At 34.9% G+C, this 19,452-nt stretch overlaps 1 protein-coding gene across 9 annotated transcripts in view; it reads left to right on the forward strand.

Moving 5' to 3' along the window:
* Positions 1–19,452, forward strand: part of UBR2 (ubiquitin protein ligase E3 component n-recognin 2) — a 143,588-nt gene that overhangs the window by 31,970 nt on the left and 92,166 nt on the right. For 8 of the 9 annotated variants that reach the window (XM_045866909.3, XM_045866910.3, XM_064597607.1 and 5 more), the window contains exons 3-8: positions 564–642; positions 2,578–2,691; positions 10,609–10,739; positions 13,449–13,587; positions 14,492–14,554; positions 18,799–18,919. In XM_045866909.3, coding sequence (XP_045722865.1) covers positions 564–642; positions 2,578–2,691; positions 10,609–10,739; positions 13,449–13,587; positions 14,492–14,554; positions 18,799–18,919 — 647 coding nt within the window. The remainder of the gene's footprint in view (positions 1–563; positions 643–2,577; positions 2,692–10,608; positions 10,740–13,448; positions 13,588–14,491; positions 14,555–18,798; positions 18,920–19,452) is intronic. The other variant, XM_064597610.1, reaches the window with a different exon arrangement.

Genomic DNA, 19,452 nt, shown 5'->3' on the forward strand with positions numbered 1-19,452 from the left:
AAATGAATGGACTATGTTATGGAAGTGAAAAAGTAACAGAATGAGATATACAACACAATAAGAGTTACATGTATTAAAAATACATGCACTCAAAAACATTTTGCAGGAACATATATAAATAAAAGGTCACACAGTAAGCACAGAAGAATGGTTGTCTATCAGGTTACAGTAACTAGGATACGGGGGAATTTAAAGATTTTCGTAACTCCCCATCTCATTTCATGGAAGTATAGGGATTCTCTTCTTTAAGATACAATCTGTAAATGTATCTAACTGGCAGTATGATGAAAGCAAATGAAACAACTGAAATGAGATAAAAATGTGATTTCCCCAAATCTAGTATGAGATATAATACACATCCAGTAGTGTGAGAAGCAGGTTCTTAAGTTGAATTCCTTGCTCAAAGATCTGACAGATCTTTGGAAATAATATTCCTTTCTTCTAACACCAAGGCAGTTCACTATTCTGGCTCTTCTAGGATGGATTCCAACTGAAATATTATGTTGTGGAATACACAGTTATTTTATGACACTCTGATTTTTTTTTTTTCTTTAACTTTACAGAGACTGTGCAGTTGATCCAACTTGTGTTTTATGCATGGAGTGCTTTTTGGGAAGTATTCACAGAGACCATCGATATAGGGTTAGTAATGTCCAGATAATAACCATACCCACTATTATATTTTATGTTAGATACCTTTTCTGCCTTTTTTAAATTCCAAGATTTAACATTATAATGGAGGAGAGTGGTTTAAGAAATGTATTATTTAAATACTGTTAAACATGCTAAATTTCTATGCTAACAGTATAGAAATGAATTGTGAATCCAGACTGCTTGAACACATGGTTTAGGAAAGACAGCACAGATACCAGTTCCTACATTTTGGTTTTCAGCTAGTTTGTTTTGCTATTTCCTTATGTTTATTACTTTCATAATTCTAGGTTTATGCAGAAGGTTATCAAAAACCAGAGGGTAAAGGTGAGAGGTAAAAGCGGGAGGGAGAGTCTGAAGGGAAGGATGTGTGAGAAAGGAGTAAGGAAAAGTGTCAGGAAATTTAAGAAATATTCTATCTGTTGGTCATCTTCTACAGAAGATTTGTCATTTCTTAATATTAAAGAGGCATCTGCTACATTGTAGAAGAGGGCCCAACCCCACAATATGACACCCACCAATTTTATTATTTTTCTACTGTTATAATGTAGCCAGTACTTTTCCAAAAATCAGGTATGTTTGCTTTTAAATCGGGGATATGAACAAAGGCAGAGTATTGCTAAGCCTATCCTGGTTGGTTCCTCTACTGGATATTGAAGACAAAGCCTTGAACATTCAGAAGTTAGGGAAGTGTTAGTAGCTAGAACTTTGCACCATAATCTCAAATGAAATCGTAGAAAGGGAATATTGCAATCTTGTTATTAATTCAGGAGCCCTGTTGGCTCAGGACTTTTCCTCCTGTTTGTTTTTCTTCACTCTACCCAAGTATTGATAATAATGACTAAATACTAAAATACTAAATTTTAGTATACTAAAATATACTAAATATACAAATATATATACAAATACTAAAACAGATACAAAATTGGACCCTTTGGATCTTTGTATGTTCTCTTCAGTTTCATAAATCAGTAAGAGAATCCCAGTTTCCTTTAAGCTGCTCTACCTATCTTGGGTAACCGTAAGAAGCACAGAAGCTGTAGGGTTATCATTTTCCAAATGGCTGTCTGCCCATGTTTCTTGGCATATATCATTTCAGCCCCTGGGAATAACTGTCATTTGAGGGTTTACGTTAATTATATTGTGATATATAACACAGAGATACTTTTTTTTGGGCAGAATATGATAGGGCTCATTTTAAAATTTGCATCAAATACCCGCTCCTAAACTCTCACAGTATTTTTTTTTTAAAGCGGAATTTCTAATAATTAAATAATAAGTTCTGTCTTGCCAGATTCCTTGAATCATTGCCCTATCTTAGGGAAGTATGAATAATTCTTGAACCCTGCAGGTGGTGAAAACTTCCTCACTAGACAGTCTTACTTTTACATTTCCTGAGCTTCTTTCCTTGTCAAAGAATGCTATTTAGAGGGTATTAGAAAAGAAAACAAACTAATTCTATAGTTTTTGTTGGTCACTTTCTCTAATGCAGATGTAGCACTCTCATTAGACTCTCCTGGGGGAAAGCAACTATAGGTATCTTTATAACTAGAATCTGTTACATTACATTAGAGTACTATAACCTGGTGGCATTGATACCAGCATTATACCAAAACCCAGCAGGAAAACCCTCATGACTTTCCTAATTAAGGAAGTCCTGTAGGTGGACACATTTTACCTCTTTAAAATATCTGTAGTTTATTAGACATTACAGAGTAGCTTATTTTATTTCAAAATCGCTTAAATTAGCTTAGGCTTATTTAAGCTTTAAAACATTGAGAGGTTTGCCTTTTATTTAATTTTCCTCCTCCAAAGAAATTAAACACTTTAGCATTGTTATTTCCTTAGCACTTGATATTCTTATTTATAATCTGATAGCCCTCAGTAAATACTTATTGACAAGATACTTTACAATTTTTTTTCAAGATGACAACATCAGGAGGTGGAGGTTTCTGTGACTGTGGTGATACTGAAGCTTGGAAAGAGGGTCCTTACTGTCAAAAACATGAACTTAACACCTCTGAAATTGAGGAAGAAGAGGTAAAAACATTTTCACAAAGTTGTTTTTAAGGAAATACTGTTTTATCCACGAATTGAAATACTTTCAGACATAGGAATTAGGTTATGAGAAACGGATAAGCAAAATAGTCCCGACACTATTACCAGTGGCCAGATATACTTTGAAAGTTCTTTGCATTTTATGGGTGCCATACATTGCTGGTAGTACTCACTTGAAATTCTGGAAATTTAATTTGGATTTATTATTGGAGTTTTTGCTTTAAGTCCTCATTTATCACTGAAGGATTATTTTTCCTATACGTAGAGACTAGTTAACTTGTTTGGTTTTTATATATTTGTTGTGACTAAGATTTGGTAGGCTAGATACCTTTCTTTTCTGTAAGTGTACTGGTAGCCAGTCCTAATCACTATCTAGCCTATCAGTGTCATTGGATATGTGATGGGACCAAGTATAAAGATAGTATACTGCTCAGTACAGATTGTAGTCACTCCAGCTGTAAATATGTGCTTTTTAAAATTGTTGATTCTGCATTATTTTTCTCTAAATGATATTTGTAATGATGTAGTAGACTTAATAAATACTTAAATCTCTGCTGCTATTTCTGACAGTTTGATGTTTGATTGAAGATCCTTATTTCAGATTTTATTTTTAAATGGCAGAGAGGTAGGTACATTCGAAGTACTTATGCATTGTTAGTAGGTCTGATATAGATTTGGGACAAAGGAACATTAATTAATAGTACTTCCTGGTGCACATACCTTACAGGTATCAAAATTTGACCGAGACTTTATGGTGTAAGACAGTGTCTTTTAGACTGTGTTCCACTGTGTTTAGGACAGATTAAAATTTGTGTGAAATGATTGAGTGCTATGGAAAACATATATTTTGTGTTTAATTTGCTTTGTATAAGTGTTTTAGGATTTATGACAGATAGATGCCCAGTGATTAGGATTTCAGATTTCTCCACTTCTATTGGAGGAGCTCTGTTGTTATCTCTTTTATATATTGTATTGGACTTCCATTTGTAAAAATACAAATAGACAAAGCTATATTTGACAAAAAGAGCTGTGCTTTTTAAAAAATTGAAAACTGGTATAAAACTATGGGAGAAAACGTCTACAAATCATATCCAGTAGTCTTACGCATGGAGGATATGTTCCAAGACCCCCTGTTAATGCCTGAAATCATGGGTGGTACCAAACCCTACATATACTATGTTTTTTCCTATACATACATATCTATGATAAAATTTAATTTATAAATTAGGCACAGTAAGAGACTGACAGTAACTAATAATAAAATAGAACAATCATAACAGTATATTATAATAAAAGTTATGTGAATGTGCACGCACTCATTTGCTCTTATAATATTGTACTGTGATGATGTGAGGTGATAAAATGCCTTGCCTACTTTGATGAGATGAAGTGAGGTGAATGCCATAAGCATTGTGATGTAATGTTAGGCTACTGTTGACCTTCTGACCATGCATCAGAAGAAGGACTGTCAGCTTCCAGTCTGCAGTTGCCCTGGGAGTGCCTGAAGCCGTGGATAAGGGGGAGCTTAATGTATCTGACAAGTGTCTAGTACCCAGAATATATAACAACTCAAGAACAAAACTGCAAACAACCCCATTAAAAATGGGCAAAGGACTTGAATAGACCTTTCTCCAAAGAAGATATAATACAAATGATCAACAAACACATGAAAACATGTTCAGCATCATTAGTTATTAGGGAAATGCACATTGAAACCACTTCACACTCACTAAGAGGGCTATAATCAAAAAGAAGGAATGTACATGTTGGCAAGGATGTAGAAAAATTAGAGCCCTTGTACATTGCTAAATGGGATGTAAAATGATTCAGTAATGTAATATTACTCCGACATAAAAAGGAATGAAATACTGATACATGGTACAACTTGGATGAACCTGCCAAAACTTGCTAAGTGAAAGAAGCCAGGAGCGAAAGATCACATATTGTATGATTCCATTGATATAAAATACACAGAAGAGGTAAATCTGTAGACAGAACTCATACTGGTGATTGCCAAGGGCCAGGGAAGGAGAGAATGGGGAAAAACTGCTTAATGGGTATGGGGTTTTACTTTGAAGTAATAGAAATGTTTTGAAATTCTATAGAGGTGCTAGTGGTACAGCAGTATGTATGTAACAAATACCACAGAGTAGTTTTTATGTTCTGTGAATTTCATCTCAATAAAATATTTGAAAAAACCTTAGAACTTTTATCTTTTAATGTTTGTTTTAGAGTAGACTTAAATAATTTTCTAAGAAAATTTGCTTGCTTTTACTCTGTTGACTATCCTTGTACATTAGTGGGGTAGCTATCAAATAGTGTCGACTTGAGTTAATTTCCTGAATTTTAGGAAGATGTTAGCAAGATCACCTTCCTGGCTGAAATTATATGATCTTGCCTGAGAATACATACTTCAGCAACTTGACAGAGAATAAAACCTCCGGACTCTGCCATTTAATTCCTATTTAAGAATTCAGTTAAGAAAAATGAAGTCCTCAAGGATAAGACTGTAAGAGAAGCTATTTTTAAAATAGTATTATGTTTAGCATTCCTGGTCCCCACTCACTAAATTTATACATCTATCTAGGTTTTTTTATATTTTATGCTTGAAATGGAAGAAAGCTATATAATATTTGCAGCGTACTTTTTAAAATCTGTCTTAGAATTGTTTTTATTGAATGTAATTTTTGTTATACATTTGGCTTGCATCTTAAGAAAAAGTTGGAAAAAACTTGATAATATACTTCTGAGGGATAATGCTTAGCAGTTCCATAGGTCTTCTCAACTCTTGGCATTTGGGATGGGACATTTTTTATTGTATAGGCGAGGGATCAGCAAACTGTGGCTCCACGGGCCAGATCTTACCTTCAGTCTGTTACTGGCACCACCATAAGAATAGTTTTTATATTTTTAAATACTTGGAAAAAATCAATAGGATGGTATCTGTGGCATGTGAAAATGATAGGAAATTCAAAATGTTGGTGTCTGTAAACAGAATTTTATTGCAACACAGCAATGATTTTGTTATTGTTGATTGTGTTTCCTTTTGTTGAAGCTTTTGGGAAACGGGAGTCAAATGTTTGGAAACAGAGCCTGTCTATAGTAGCTATTTGGAAATTATATGATCTGCCTTTATAATAAACATGTTATCTTGATTTCATTTTATTTTCCTACCTTTATTCTGGTTTTGCCCTCTTTGTACATCTATTTTGTAATACTGTCTTCTTACATTGGATGTATTCTTAAGTTGCTGTAAATCCTTTTTGAAATGAAACTTAATTCAATAACAAATGCACTGAATGAACAACCTCAGTGAAGACTTTTCTTTTACCTGAAATTTTCACTTATCAATGCTGCTCTCATCTCAAATGCAGATTTGTGATTATTAACTAAATATTATGCTAAGTACTATATTGTGTTTATTTCATTTAATTCTCAAAACAGCCCTATAAGATAAATACTGCTGTTATGAATATTTTATAGCTGCAGAAGCTTGAGTTTTAGAGAGATTAAAAAACTTGCCCAAAGTGTCCTCCTTGCCCAGAGTGTCTTAAATGGTAGTATGGACTCCAGTAATGGAATTCTTTAACAGTACCTTGCACTGATTTGATTTTATTCTCCAAATTTTTATTTAACATGCAGTGTAATATTAGTTTCAGGTGTAGATTTTAGTGATTCATCACTTATATACAACACCCAGTGCTCATCACAGCAAGTGCTGCCTTCCTTAATACCCATCACCTACTTAACCCATTCCCTCACCCCCTCCCCTCCAATAACCATCAGTTTGTTCTCTAGTTAAGAGTCTGTTTCTTGGTTTGCCACTCTTTTCCCCCGTGTTCATTTGTTTTGTTTCTTAAATTCTACATATGAGTGAAGTCATATGGTATTTGTCTTTCTTTGACTTATTTCACTTAGCATAATACTCTCTAGCTCCATCCGCATTGTTGCAAATGGCAAGATTTCATTAGTTTTTATGGCTGAGTAATATTCCATTGTGTGTGTGTGTGTATCACATCTTCTTTGTCCATTCATCAGTCAGTGGACATTTGGGCTCCTTCCATAATTTGGCTATTGTTGATAATGCTATGTTACACTGATTTTATAAATTTTCAGCAGTGAAATTGTTTTTTTAATAAAATTCTGATTTTCAAATCCCAGTAATAAAACAGATAAAAGTAGAATTTTTTTATTCCAGCATAATTAGCATACAGTGTTACATTAGCTTCAGGTATGCAATATAATGTTTCAATAGTTCTCTACATCACTCACTGCTCATCAAGATAAGTGTACTCTTAATCCCTTTCACCTGTTTGACCCATTCCCCACCCACCTCCCCTCTGGTAAACACCAGTTTGATTCCCTATAGTTAAGAGTCTGTTTTTTGTTTATCTCTTTTTTCTTTTCACATTTGTTTTGTTTCTTAAATTCCACATATGAGTGAAATCATTTGGTATTTGTCTTTCTCTTATTTCACTTAGCATTATACCCTGTAGATCCATACATGCTATTGCAAATGGCAAGATTTATTCTTTTTTATGTCTGAGTAATATTCCATTCTATATATGCCACAGCTTCTTTATCCATCTATCAGTGGACACTAAAAGCAGTATTATTAATGAATTTATTTTTTATCAGTTGACATGTATATTAGTTACTTGCTAGAAAGTCAACTTTGAAATAAGTGAGGTTGTTTCGATGACTATTTAGTTTCTAGTTTATTACTAGTTTTAGTTGGGCAGTATGGAGAAAGTCCTTATTCATAGCTTATTTGCATATGACAGTAGTTAAAACTGTTATTGTAATACAGTATATGCTTACATTTTAAAAATTCAAACATAATAGAAATTATGACAAAAACTAGTTTTCCATTATTCCCACTGCCTTCTAACATAAGCACAGATAACCTTTTTAGTAATATGCCTGGTATTCTTCTAGTTTGAAAGAAGAGTAACTCACAGTTGACTCACTGACCAAGGTTTGCTTTCTATAAAATAAATGTAATCAAAGAACTATAATTATTAGTCATAATTGATAATACATTATAGAATGAGATGATCATTTATTTACAAATTCCAACTGACTTATGCTATCATAAGGGCACTTTGAGCAGAAGTCTTTCTTAGCATTTAATTTACCATTGTACATATGAGTAGACTTACATAGCCTAACATCCTTTCACTGCAGAAATTTTTTTTTTAAAGAGAGAGCACGCATGTGAGCAGGGGAGGGAGGAGGGGCAGAGGGGGAGAGAGAGAATCTTAAGCAGACTCCACGGTGTGCATGGTGTGCTTGGAGCCTGACGGGGCGCTCAATCTCACGATCCTGAGATCGTGACCTGAGCTGAAACCAAGTCAGATGCTTAACCGACTGTGCCACCCAGGTGTCCCCAGAAATAATTGTTTTTAATCAGTGACTATTTTTCAAGATGTTAACATGTGTGCACAAAGACGGCAGAAGAATCTTTATTCCTAGCCCTGCCCCAAACTGGGTTAATGTAATAGCAAAATTACTAGTTGGTAATCCCCAATATGTAATATTACACATCTTAGAGTGTATTTTTATATTACCATTTTAAAATATAGATAATTATATATTTTTAAGCTGGCGTGTAAGTCAAACAAGAAACAGCTCTACCAGGCCCAGCTCTACCTGGGATTTTGTAGAACAGTTTGAACACTACTGGCTTGGATTCTCAAGAATTGGCATTTGTTTCTGTTTCAGGACCTGTTTCATTCTTATAAATTCTGTTTATCGTAATTCTTTCATTCTCTAAATGTCTTGTATTATGGGACATAATTGTGAGAAATGAATGACTATATAACAAGGTAATATCACCAAGGAAACTGAGCTTTGATTCTACTTTCTATTTTGGTATAGCAAGAGGTTCATATTATTATTATTATTTTTTAAGATCTTTTATTTATTTGACAGAGCGAGAGAGCACAAGCAGGGGGAACAGTAGAGGGAGAAGGAGGCTCCCTGTTGAGCAGGCGGCCTGATGCAGGGCTCGATCCCAGGACCCTGGGATCATGACCCGAGCTAAAAGCAGATGCTCAACCTTCTGAGCCACCCAGGCGCGCCACCCCCCTTTTTTCTTAAGATTTTATTTATTTGTCAGAGAGAGCGTGCACAAGCAGGGGGAGTGGCAGGCAGAAGGAGAAGCAGGCTCCCCACTGAGCAAGGAGCCTGATGTGGGACTTGATCCCAGGACCCTGGGATCATAACCTGAGCCAAAGGCAGACATTTACCCCACTGAGCCACCCAGGCATCCCAAGGTTCATATTATTATTAATACCCATTCTTTTATCAATCCCCAGGAGGTACCAGTTCTAGTTCCTTCTTTGTATGGATGGTTTCACTATGTTAATGACTTCTAGTCTCTATAAGAAATAGTAAAATAAACTTTGCTAGTAGGATAAAAAAATTTTTTTTCATGTGACATATAAAGCCGACCATTGAGAAGAGTTGTAGGTAAAAAGTGCTGTAAGACTTAGAAAAATCTTCTTACTCTTCTTACCTTTCTTATATTCTTCAAGCTCCATACCCCTTTCTTTTAGGAGTCTTTGTCTTTTTTCCTCCATTCTTTTTATTCCTCATCTCAATGTATTTTGTATCCGTTCCACTAGGCTTATCTTTGGTGAGGATGTACAAAAATACTGTATCCTTTATGTATATTTGCAATAATTTGTTGATTCCCATTCCACGATGTTGGAACATACTGATTTGCCTTTTTTTTAAAGAGATGTTTATTTATTTTAGAGAGAGAGCATGTGCACAGGCAGGGGGAGGGGCAGAGGGAGAGAGAATCTCTCAAGCCAGCTCCCCACTCAGCACGGAGCCCGATGCTGGGCTTGATCTCACAACCCTGAGATCAGGACCTGGGCCAAAATCAAAGAGTTGGGTGCTGAACTGACTGAGCCACACAGGCGCCCCAGAACATAACATACTGATTTTCTTATTTGAGAAATGAATATAATACTGCCTAGCCATTAAGCTAAATAACAAAGCATTAAGATTAAAATTGTGTAAGACATTTTGCCTAAAAGGTATGATGAACTTAGTGTATATTTATAGTAATACTTTTTCACATTAACCTAGAATTTTTGTGACTTACTCCCTATTAAGTAAAGGTGCAAAGTTCTCCATTCCATACATATACGATGTGCATTGCTGAAAGAAAGTAGACAAGGGAGTGATTTCTTATGGCATCAAGGGGTGGTTTTCTGACCTTGTTGGCTTATCCTCTTTAAAATCAGGCTCTCCTGGGGCACCTGGGTGGCTCAGTTGGTTAAGCGACTGCCTTCAGCTCAGGTCATGATCCCAGGGTCCTGGGATCGAGCCCCGCGTCAGGCTCCCTGCTCGGTGGAGAGCCTGCTTCTCCCTCTCCCACTCTCCCTGCTTATGTTCCCTCTCTAGCTGTCTCTCTCTCTCTCTCTCTGTCAATTAAATAAATAAATAAAATCTTTAAAAAAAAATAAAATAAAATCAGGCTCTCCTTTATACCTATAAAACTAAATTTTGCTGGTCTGTCCTTAGATAACATTCCTTTGTTTATTCTGGAAATTGGGGATTAGTAGGATATGAAGCTATAAAGATGGCTTGATGTTAGGTTTTGAAGATCCTGAATGCCATTCTAAAATTTTTAGATTTATTCATTAGGCATTGGGGTGCCATTGATTATGTTCAGTTTATTCAGTAATTGGAATCATTATGAACAAAATGTTTCAGGAAGCTTGATTTGGTAGGCTGTAATGTACAGGATCAAACTGAAGAGAAGCTGAAGCTGGAAGATCAGTCAGCTGTTTACAGTAGTATTTTCTGCGGTGGAGGCAGAACAGGAAAGAGGAGAATTAATGTGCATTTAAGATGGTTGCAATTTTTTTTCTGTTCTTTCAGGATCCTCTTGTGCATTTATCAGAAGATGTGATAGCAAGAACCTACAACATTTTTGCTATTATGTTTCGATATGCAGTAGAGATACTAACCTGGGAAAAAGAAAGTGAATTGCCAGCAGATTTAGAGATAATGTAAGTACAACCCATTTATTCTTTGTATTCATATTTGCTCAAACTCTCTTTTAGCCATTTTGATTCTCATTCCTCAAATTAAGTTTAATACAGCTAGGATAGAACATACTTTTCTTTTTTAATAATAATAGTTTTCAATAATACTTTATTTCATAGTTTTTTAATATGTGTGATCCACTTAGTTGGTAGAAGTTTCTCCCTGTTAATTGGTTAGTTTACTTAAGCCCCGTGTTTCAGGCACAGGCAGTTTTCTGTTCTTTGTGTGATAAACCTGGTAACTCTCACATTTTTACTGTTTGCATTTCGATTATTGAGGGGTCACAAACTTGTGACCAGAGAGCTGGATTCTGCCATAGCTGTATTAAGGTTAAGGGCTTACTTTTCCATGTGATGTGCTTGCTTCAAGCAACCTTCCCTTTAACTTTTAATTCTAACCAAGTTTGTTGGAGTCCTATTCATATTTAAGGTTGATTACAAGTTGAAGTGAGGGTCTGATGAACATCAATGGTTTCTTTTTTGCTTTTTCAGTAGTGTCCTAGATACTTAGGTGTGGGTTAAGTGTTTTTTAATAAAGTGAGGTGTTAACTATACTTTTTTGGAAATGTTAAAAATAGTGCCTTATGAATTTATCTTTACGTATATCCATATGTGCCATATGAATCTTCACATATACCCATATATATCCACCTGTATCCATATATGCCATATGAATATATCTTCACAATTTCTTGCAGGTATTGCAGGTTGGTTTCCAGACCACTGCAATAAAGCAAGTCAAATGAATTTTTTGGTTTCCCAGTACACACGAAAGTTATGTTTACACCATGCTGTAGTCTGATAACATAATGTATAAAAAACAAAGTACATAACCTTAACTTAAAAATACTTTATTGCTAAAAGATGCTAACCATCATCTGAGATTTCAGTGAGTCATAATCTTTTTCCTGGAGGAGGGTCCTGCCTCGATGTTGTTGGCTGCTGACTGATCAGGGTGGTGGTGGCTGTGGGTTGGGGTGGCTGTGGCAGTTTCTTAAAATAAGACAACAGTGAAGTTTGCCACATTGATTGGCTCTTCCTTTCACTTGAACACTTAGAGGCCATTATAGAGTTTCAGTATTGTGTCTCAGAATACGGAGGCCCAGGGAGAGGGAGAGTGACGAGGAAACAGCTGGTCAGTGGAGCATTCAGAACACATACAACATTTATACTTAAGTTTGCAATCTTTTTTTTTTTTTAAAGATTTTATTTATTTATTTGACAGAGAGAGACAGAGTGAGAGAAGGAACACAAGCAGGGGGAGTGGGAGAGGGAGAAGCAGGCCTCCCGCAGAGCAGGGAGCCCGATGCAGGGCTCGATCCCAGGACACTGGGATCATGACCTGAGCCAAAGGCAGACGCTTAACGACTGAGCCACCCAGGCACCCCTTAAGTTTGCAATCTTAAATGGATGTGGTTCCTGGTGCTCCAGAACAATTATGACAGTAACATCAAAGATCACTGATCTCAGATCACCATAACAAATATAATAATGATGAAGTTTGAAGTATTGTAGGAATTACTAAAATGTGATACAGAGACATGACATGAGCAAATGCTGTTGGAAAGATGGCATTGAAGAGGCTTGCTCAACACAGGGTTGCCACAAACCTTCAATTTGTAAAAAAAAAAAAAAACAAACCCCAAACCCACAATATCTTCAAAGCACAGTAAAACAAGATGTGTCTGTACTTCAAGTTGGGAACCATTGATCAAAGATCCAAATTTAGACCCTAGAGAATAGAAGAGTTTTATTTTTATTTTTTTGTTTCATTGTAGGTTCAAGACCACCAGTATAGAAGGGAAAAGAATGTAACTTGCTTCTCTTGTACTGTTTTCCTATCTTAGTAAATGGCATTCCATCTACCCAGAAACCTGAATCACCTATACCCATTTAGATTTCAAGTCCAGCTGGTTCTCCCTACATCAAATCATTCAACTTCTGTTCCTCTCCATTATTACTCTCCTACTCCAAATTAATTAATTTCATCATTGACAACATTGCCTCCCTAACTGAACTGCCATACCTGTTTTTGTCCCTCACGATTTATTCTCCACATGGTAGCAAAATGAACTTTAAGGCAAATTTGACTGTTATTTTTTTAGTATCTCTAATGTAAATCCCAATGTGGGGCTCGAACTCCTGACCCCGAGATCAAGAGTCACATGCTCTTCTAACTGAGCCAGTCCAGTGCCCCAGTGGATTGTAGAATATTGAACAGGATCCCTGGTGCTTACCCACTAGATGCCAGTGGCACTCCTGCCCCAATCATGACAACAGAAAATGTCTCTAGACATTGCCAAGTGATCATCTATGGGAGATAGAGGAAAATTGCCTCCACTTGAGAACCACTGATGGCCAATTTTGACTTTAGGTCTCAGATTACTTCTCTGGCAGTTTTCTGAAGTCCCAGAACTGTTTTACCCTGTTGCAGCATTTTGTTTTTCTTGATAAAAGCCAGTTCACTTAGAATTGCATGTCTAATATGTATCTTCCCCAACAGATGGCAGTGTCATAGAGCATGGGGATGGGACTGCCGATGACTTTGTTACAGATACGTGCCCAGTACCTAGCACATTCCCTAGAACTAGAACCAAGTATGCTCTTACTTAATCAGCCTGGAGCTAGAGAATATGCAATTAGATAATATATAATTAATGTTTTATGCCACAGAGAGAAGAGGGATACCTACTATTGCATGCTGTTCAATGATGAGGTGCATACCTATGAACAAGTTATTTATACCCTTCAGAAAGCTGTTAACTGTACACAAAAAGAAGCCATTGGCTTTGCAACTACAGTAGATCGAGATGTAAGTAATTTCATTATATTGATGTGACATAATAAATTTGAACTTTTATTACAGATAAGCTATTCTGGGAAAATTGAATAGTCTAGGCTATTTTTGTTTTAAAGATTTTATTAATTTGAGAGAGTGAGTGAGAGAGAGAAAGAGCACAAGTAGAGGGGAGGAGCAGAGGAAGAGGGAGAAGCAGACTCCCCACCAAGCAGAGAGCCCAATGTAGGGCTGGATCCCAGGACTCTGGGATCATGACCTGAGCCAAAGGCAGATGTTTAAACGACTGAGCCACCCAGGTGCTCCTAGGCTATTTTTTTGTTAAATTTCATTTGAATATTGGTGCAGATATATATTGGGTGTAAATGTAAGCTGTTGTCAGATAGAAAGTTTAGGAGGAAATGTAGATACAGTTGCTCTCATTCTACCCAGTGATTAGAAATCCTCAGTTACGGGGCGCCTGGGTCGCTCAGTTGGTTAAGAATCTGCCTTCAGCTCAGGTCATGATCCCAGGATCCTGGGATCGAGTTTCGTGTTGGGCTCCCTGCTCAGTGGGGAGTCTTCTCCCTCGCCCTCTGCTCCTCCCCCCAACTTGTGCTCTTTCTCTCTCTCACTAATAAATAAATAAAATCTTAAAAAAAAAGAAGTATTTGGTTATGAAAATAGAAATTATAGCAACCTAGAAGAATAAATGTTATGTCATTTAAGGAAATATACTTATTAATGTTTTGGAAATATTAGGATGGCTTTGAAGGAAAATAATTTACTTTTCATCATTGAATAGAATGAATGTTATAAATATTAAAATTGACCAGAGTTGTTATATGCTCAAATATGTTTGTTTGTTTACTGGATGAAAAGTTATTAATACTGAATATAATATTTTTACATGTTAATTTAAAATATCTTCATTTACCAGGGACGTAGGTCTGTTCGATATGGAGATTTCCAGTATTGTGAACAAGCAAAATCAGTAATTGTGGTAAGTAATTTAAAAACATGCCTACACTGTTATTTTTTTTATTAGTTTAAAGCTTGTTCCATGTTTTGGCATTTATGAAAACATTTTTCTGCCTTCATGAATGTAAAGCCAACATCAACCAAAAATCATGTGTAATAATACGTTTCTTGAACATTGTATTATTGCTCTATCTAGTTTTTTTAAGGTATATAAGATTAATATTGAAAATGAATGTTTACATGAGATGTAGATGTTCTGCCTTCCAATTTCTGTATCAGAAACATCTTAATGTTTCATTTTTGTTTTGTTTTTGATAGGGTGTCACGTTACTTTTTAGAACTTAAACTGACCTTTAGCACCAAGATTAGAATTCAAGGGAAGTTGTTTCTTGGTAACTTATAACAAGATATGCTGCATATACTAATAGTACTTAGTGTATTATTTCTCTAAAGAAAACTATTCCCCACATTTATATTTATTTTAAAAAGTAAGAATTATTTTAAGCTATTCCATGTGAATGAATTTTATATAAATGTCTTTTTTTGGTAAATATTTTAAATTGCAGATAAAAATGCCTGTATGCCCACATTATACAGCATTTTCTTCATACTTATTTTACGTAAATAGTATAGAGGACCCTGTATTATCCCTTCTTTATCCTATTCCCTTTTCTCCTACCCTAGAGATAACTACTTTTATTAATTCATTTGTTCTTTCTTCTGCGTGCCTTTATACTTCCTTTTATTAAATCTGTCAACATTGTATGTATTGATTTGGAGGCCTTTAAACATTAATTCATAATGTTTCATAACAAGATTCATGCTGGATGTATTATACTGCAACTTTTCATTTCAGTGTTGATACTAGGTTTATGTGTGTTGATGCATGTACCTGTGAAGTATTCCATTGATAACTTTACCATAATTTCTCCATTCTCTTGCTGATGGACAATTAGGATAATTCCTTTTTTTTTTCTTTTTTGCTGTGACTAACAGTCCTGCTGTGGACATTGTTTTGTTTCTTTGCTGCATAGATGCAAAAGTTTCTCTAGGGTATATACCAAGAAATGGGATTTCTGAGTTGTTAGGGTATGAGCATTTTCATCTTTACTAGATTTTGCTAAGTTAGTCTCCAAAATGGTGGCACTAATATGCATGCCCACCAGAGGTGTATAGAGAGTTCCCATTTCTCCACAACTTTGTCAAAACTATATGTTGTCAGATTTTTTAATTTTTGCCAATTTCATTTGTATGAATGGCATCTTGTCAATTAAATTTGTATTGCCTTACTCATGAGTATCTTATTTCATATATTTTTTTAAGATTTTATTTATTTGACAGAGAGAGAGAGCACAAGTAGGCAGAGCGGTACACAGAGGGAGAGGGAGAAGCAGGTTCCCCATTGAGCAGAGAGCCTGATGCAGGGCTCGATCCCAGGACCCTAGGATCATGACCTGAGCTGAAAGCCGATGCTTAACCAACTGAGCCACCCAGGCACCCCATCTTATTTCATATTTATTTATGTTTTCTGTGAATTTCCTATTCATACCCTTAACCATTTTGGGGGCTTGTCTTTTTCTTACTCTTTTCTTAGGGGTTCTTTGTGTAACCTGAATTGTAGTCTTTTGTTGCAAATATCTTTTCAGATGTGGCCTAATTCAAGTTCGTCTCTGGTGCTTTTCATTGAGCAAAAGCTTTAAATTTTAATGTAGCAAAATACATCTTTTTCTTTATGATTTGTACATTTTATGTCCATTTAAAAAATTCTTTCTTGATGTCTGGACATACTCAATTTAATAATGCACAAGAAACTATACTGTGGTTGAGTAAAAGAATATTTCCATTTTTAGGAAATGCAGACTGAGTATTAAGGGATAAGGAGGCATGATGCAGGGTGCATATAACACACCCTCAATCGTTCTTCAGGTTTTTTTCTTTTGTTTTTTTTTAAGTGCATATATGTGTATCTGTGGAGAGAGAAAAATAAGGTGGAAATGAGAAAGCAATTGAAGTAAAAGGTTTATAATAGATGAATCTGAGTAAAGCTCAGATTTTTCCTTATATTGGTTGCTTTATAACTTCTTATATTTAGTAGTATCATTTCAGTTTTTCCTTTTAAAAAAAATTAGTATTTATAATCTCTAGTGGCATTTATGTAGATATATTCGTAATATAGAAAAGAAAGACCAGAAATAGATACTAGCTAGAAGGAAAATCTAGGAAACTATAGGTACATTCTAAGGGAGGAGGAGAGCTTCTTAACCAATACTAGAACCCCAGGAGTTAAAAAAGAAATGTATTTTTTGGCTACATAAAAAATTAGCATAGCAAGATATTCCATAAACAAAGTCAAGAGACAAACAGTAGATTTAGCAAAATTATTTCTAACATAGAGGATGGACATTTAATGTTTATGATAAACAGAATACTCATAGATTGTCAAGTAGGAACAAACAACAAAAGAGAAAAATGGACATAGGATATGGAAAGGCAATTACAGCAGAGAAAAATCGAGGCAGTCAGTATACATGAAGAGACTCACTCATTAGTAATCAGTAAAATGACAGGGAGATTTCATATTCATTAGGTTGGAGAGGTTAGAGTGATAAAATACCTTACTGGCAGAGATGCGGAGAATAGGAATGCTTGTGTAGAATAAATTGCTACAGGATTTGGGGAAATAATTTAGTAGCATCTATTATTAAAGCTTTACCTTTCCTAAGAATTTATCCCATAGAAATGTAAGCACTAGCAAGTGTGTATACAAAGATGTTCAGTGCTGCTTTTTTTGTAGTCAAAGAAGACTGAAAACAAAGGGAATATGAATGCCCTTCTCTAGAGGATGTTTGAATAAATCCACAACACAGAATATTATGAGTCATTAACCCAAAAAAATCGGTTAACGCAGAGATGCACAAGAGTATGTATAGTATCCCATTTTTGTAAATCAAATAAAAATCTTTATAAATGTATACATATATAATATATAGATAGAGAAAATATGCAAAGACATACTGTGTTAATGTGGGTTATGGGGATGGTATGAAGTTGGGGGTAGAAAGATGATCCAAACAAAAAATGAGAAGGGGGAAATAAAAATAAAAAATTGTGATACACTTAAGTAGACATTTCTTTAAAGAAGGTATATAAATTAACCAATAAGCTCATGAAAACATGCTCACCATCACTAATTGTTAGGGAAATGCAGATAAAAACCATGATGAGATACCACCTGATACCCATTTGGATAGCTGTTATAAACAAAGAAAAACCATAACATCATCACAAGTGTTGGCAAGGATATGGAGAAATTGCAACCCTTGTGCACACTGCTGGTGGGAATGTAAAATGGTACAGCTACTATGGAAAACTGCAACGTGGTTCCTCTCAAAATTAAAAAGAGAATTACCATATGATTCAGCAGTTTTGCTTTTGGGTATATGCACAAAAGAATTGAAAGGAGGGTCTAGGAGATATTTGTACACCTATGTTCATAGCAGCATTGTTATTCACAATAGACAAAAGACAGGAACAACTCAAGTGTCTATTGATGGATGAATGGATAAATAAAATCTATATACATACAATAGAATATCATTCAGCCTTAAAAAGGAAGAAAATTCTGATGCATGCTACAATATAGATGAACCTTGAAGACATTATACTAAGAGAAATAAGCCAGTCACAAAAAGATAAATACTGTATGATTCTGTTTATACGATACCTATAGTGTTTGGTGGGTATAGAGTTTGGGTTTTTCAAGATAAAAAGAGTTCTGGAGATTGGTTACACCACAGTGTGAATGTACTTAACAATTCTGAACTGTACACTTAAAAATGGTTACATTGGAAATTGTAGTTTATTATACAACAGGTTTTTTTTTTTAAGTATTGATGACATCACTTCTGTACAGTGAAGCAAATTACTTAAATAAATATGTAATTGCATTTAAGAAATTAAAGACCTAGAACAAATGTAAGCATTTAAATAATTTCTAATTGGTGGGGCAGATTTTCAAGTATAGGACCAAAGATTAAGGTTACTCATAAGCTATAACTTCTTACTTTTTTGTAAGAATCTTAAGATTCTTTCTAGATCCTAAATTAGGATCTGAGTAAAGCAAGCCAAGTGGTATTTTTCTTACACTCATACATGAAAAAAAAATTCTCATGTAATGATGAGAGTATAGTTATATTAAATAAAAATACTAGCTTTTTTCTATAAGATAGCCTTTTTGTTTTTTTCATTCTGCCATTTCTTTTTAAGAGAAATACCAGTAGACAGACAAAACCACTCAAAGTTCAAGTTATGCATTCGTCTATTGTCGCACATCAGAATTTTGGTTTGAAACTTTTGTCGTGGCTGGGAAGTATTATTGGATATTCAGGTAGGTTCAAAAAACTATTTTGGAAAAAATATCAAGTGAAATAATTTCTTGCTTTAATTTCACATTTTAAAATACTGTCTCAGAATATCTTTATGCACAGAAAAACCCATGTTTCTCAAATTTTGATCCAGAGGATTTTTTTATATGCATACAAAGGATTCTGTGTTCAAATAAATGCAGGAAATATTGGGTTAAACAATAGTAAATGACTTTAATATGCTAATGAAATCTAAATCTCACAGACTTAATAAAAGAACCTTTTTTTTTTTTTTAACCCCATTCTGTGGAACTCTGTTCTACTGAGCAAGCTGGAAAATACTACTGTAAATAAAACCTCAATGATTAGCAGTTTAAAGGATGCAACACTAATGCTGATATCTTTTGTTTTGACTCCTCCAACTTTTGATTACTAATAATTTTCAACTCCAAACACTTGCAGATTTGAAGTTACTGATTTATATTTGATATTTTTTGTCTTTCCACATTCCACAAATTAGATAATCTTTTTAATGTGGTAACAGAATGAAGAACCC

The sequence above is a fragment of the Mirounga angustirostris genome, unplaced genomic scaffold (assembly GCF_029215605.1).
Source record: "Mirounga angustirostris isolate CCGP_5_RB_7025 unplaced genomic scaffold, mMirAng1.0.hap1 SCAF_8, whole genome shotgun sequence".
In the NCBI taxonomy this organism is placed as follows: domain Eukaryota; kingdom Metazoa; phylum Chordata; class Mammalia; order Carnivora; family Phocidae; genus Mirounga; species Mirounga angustirostris.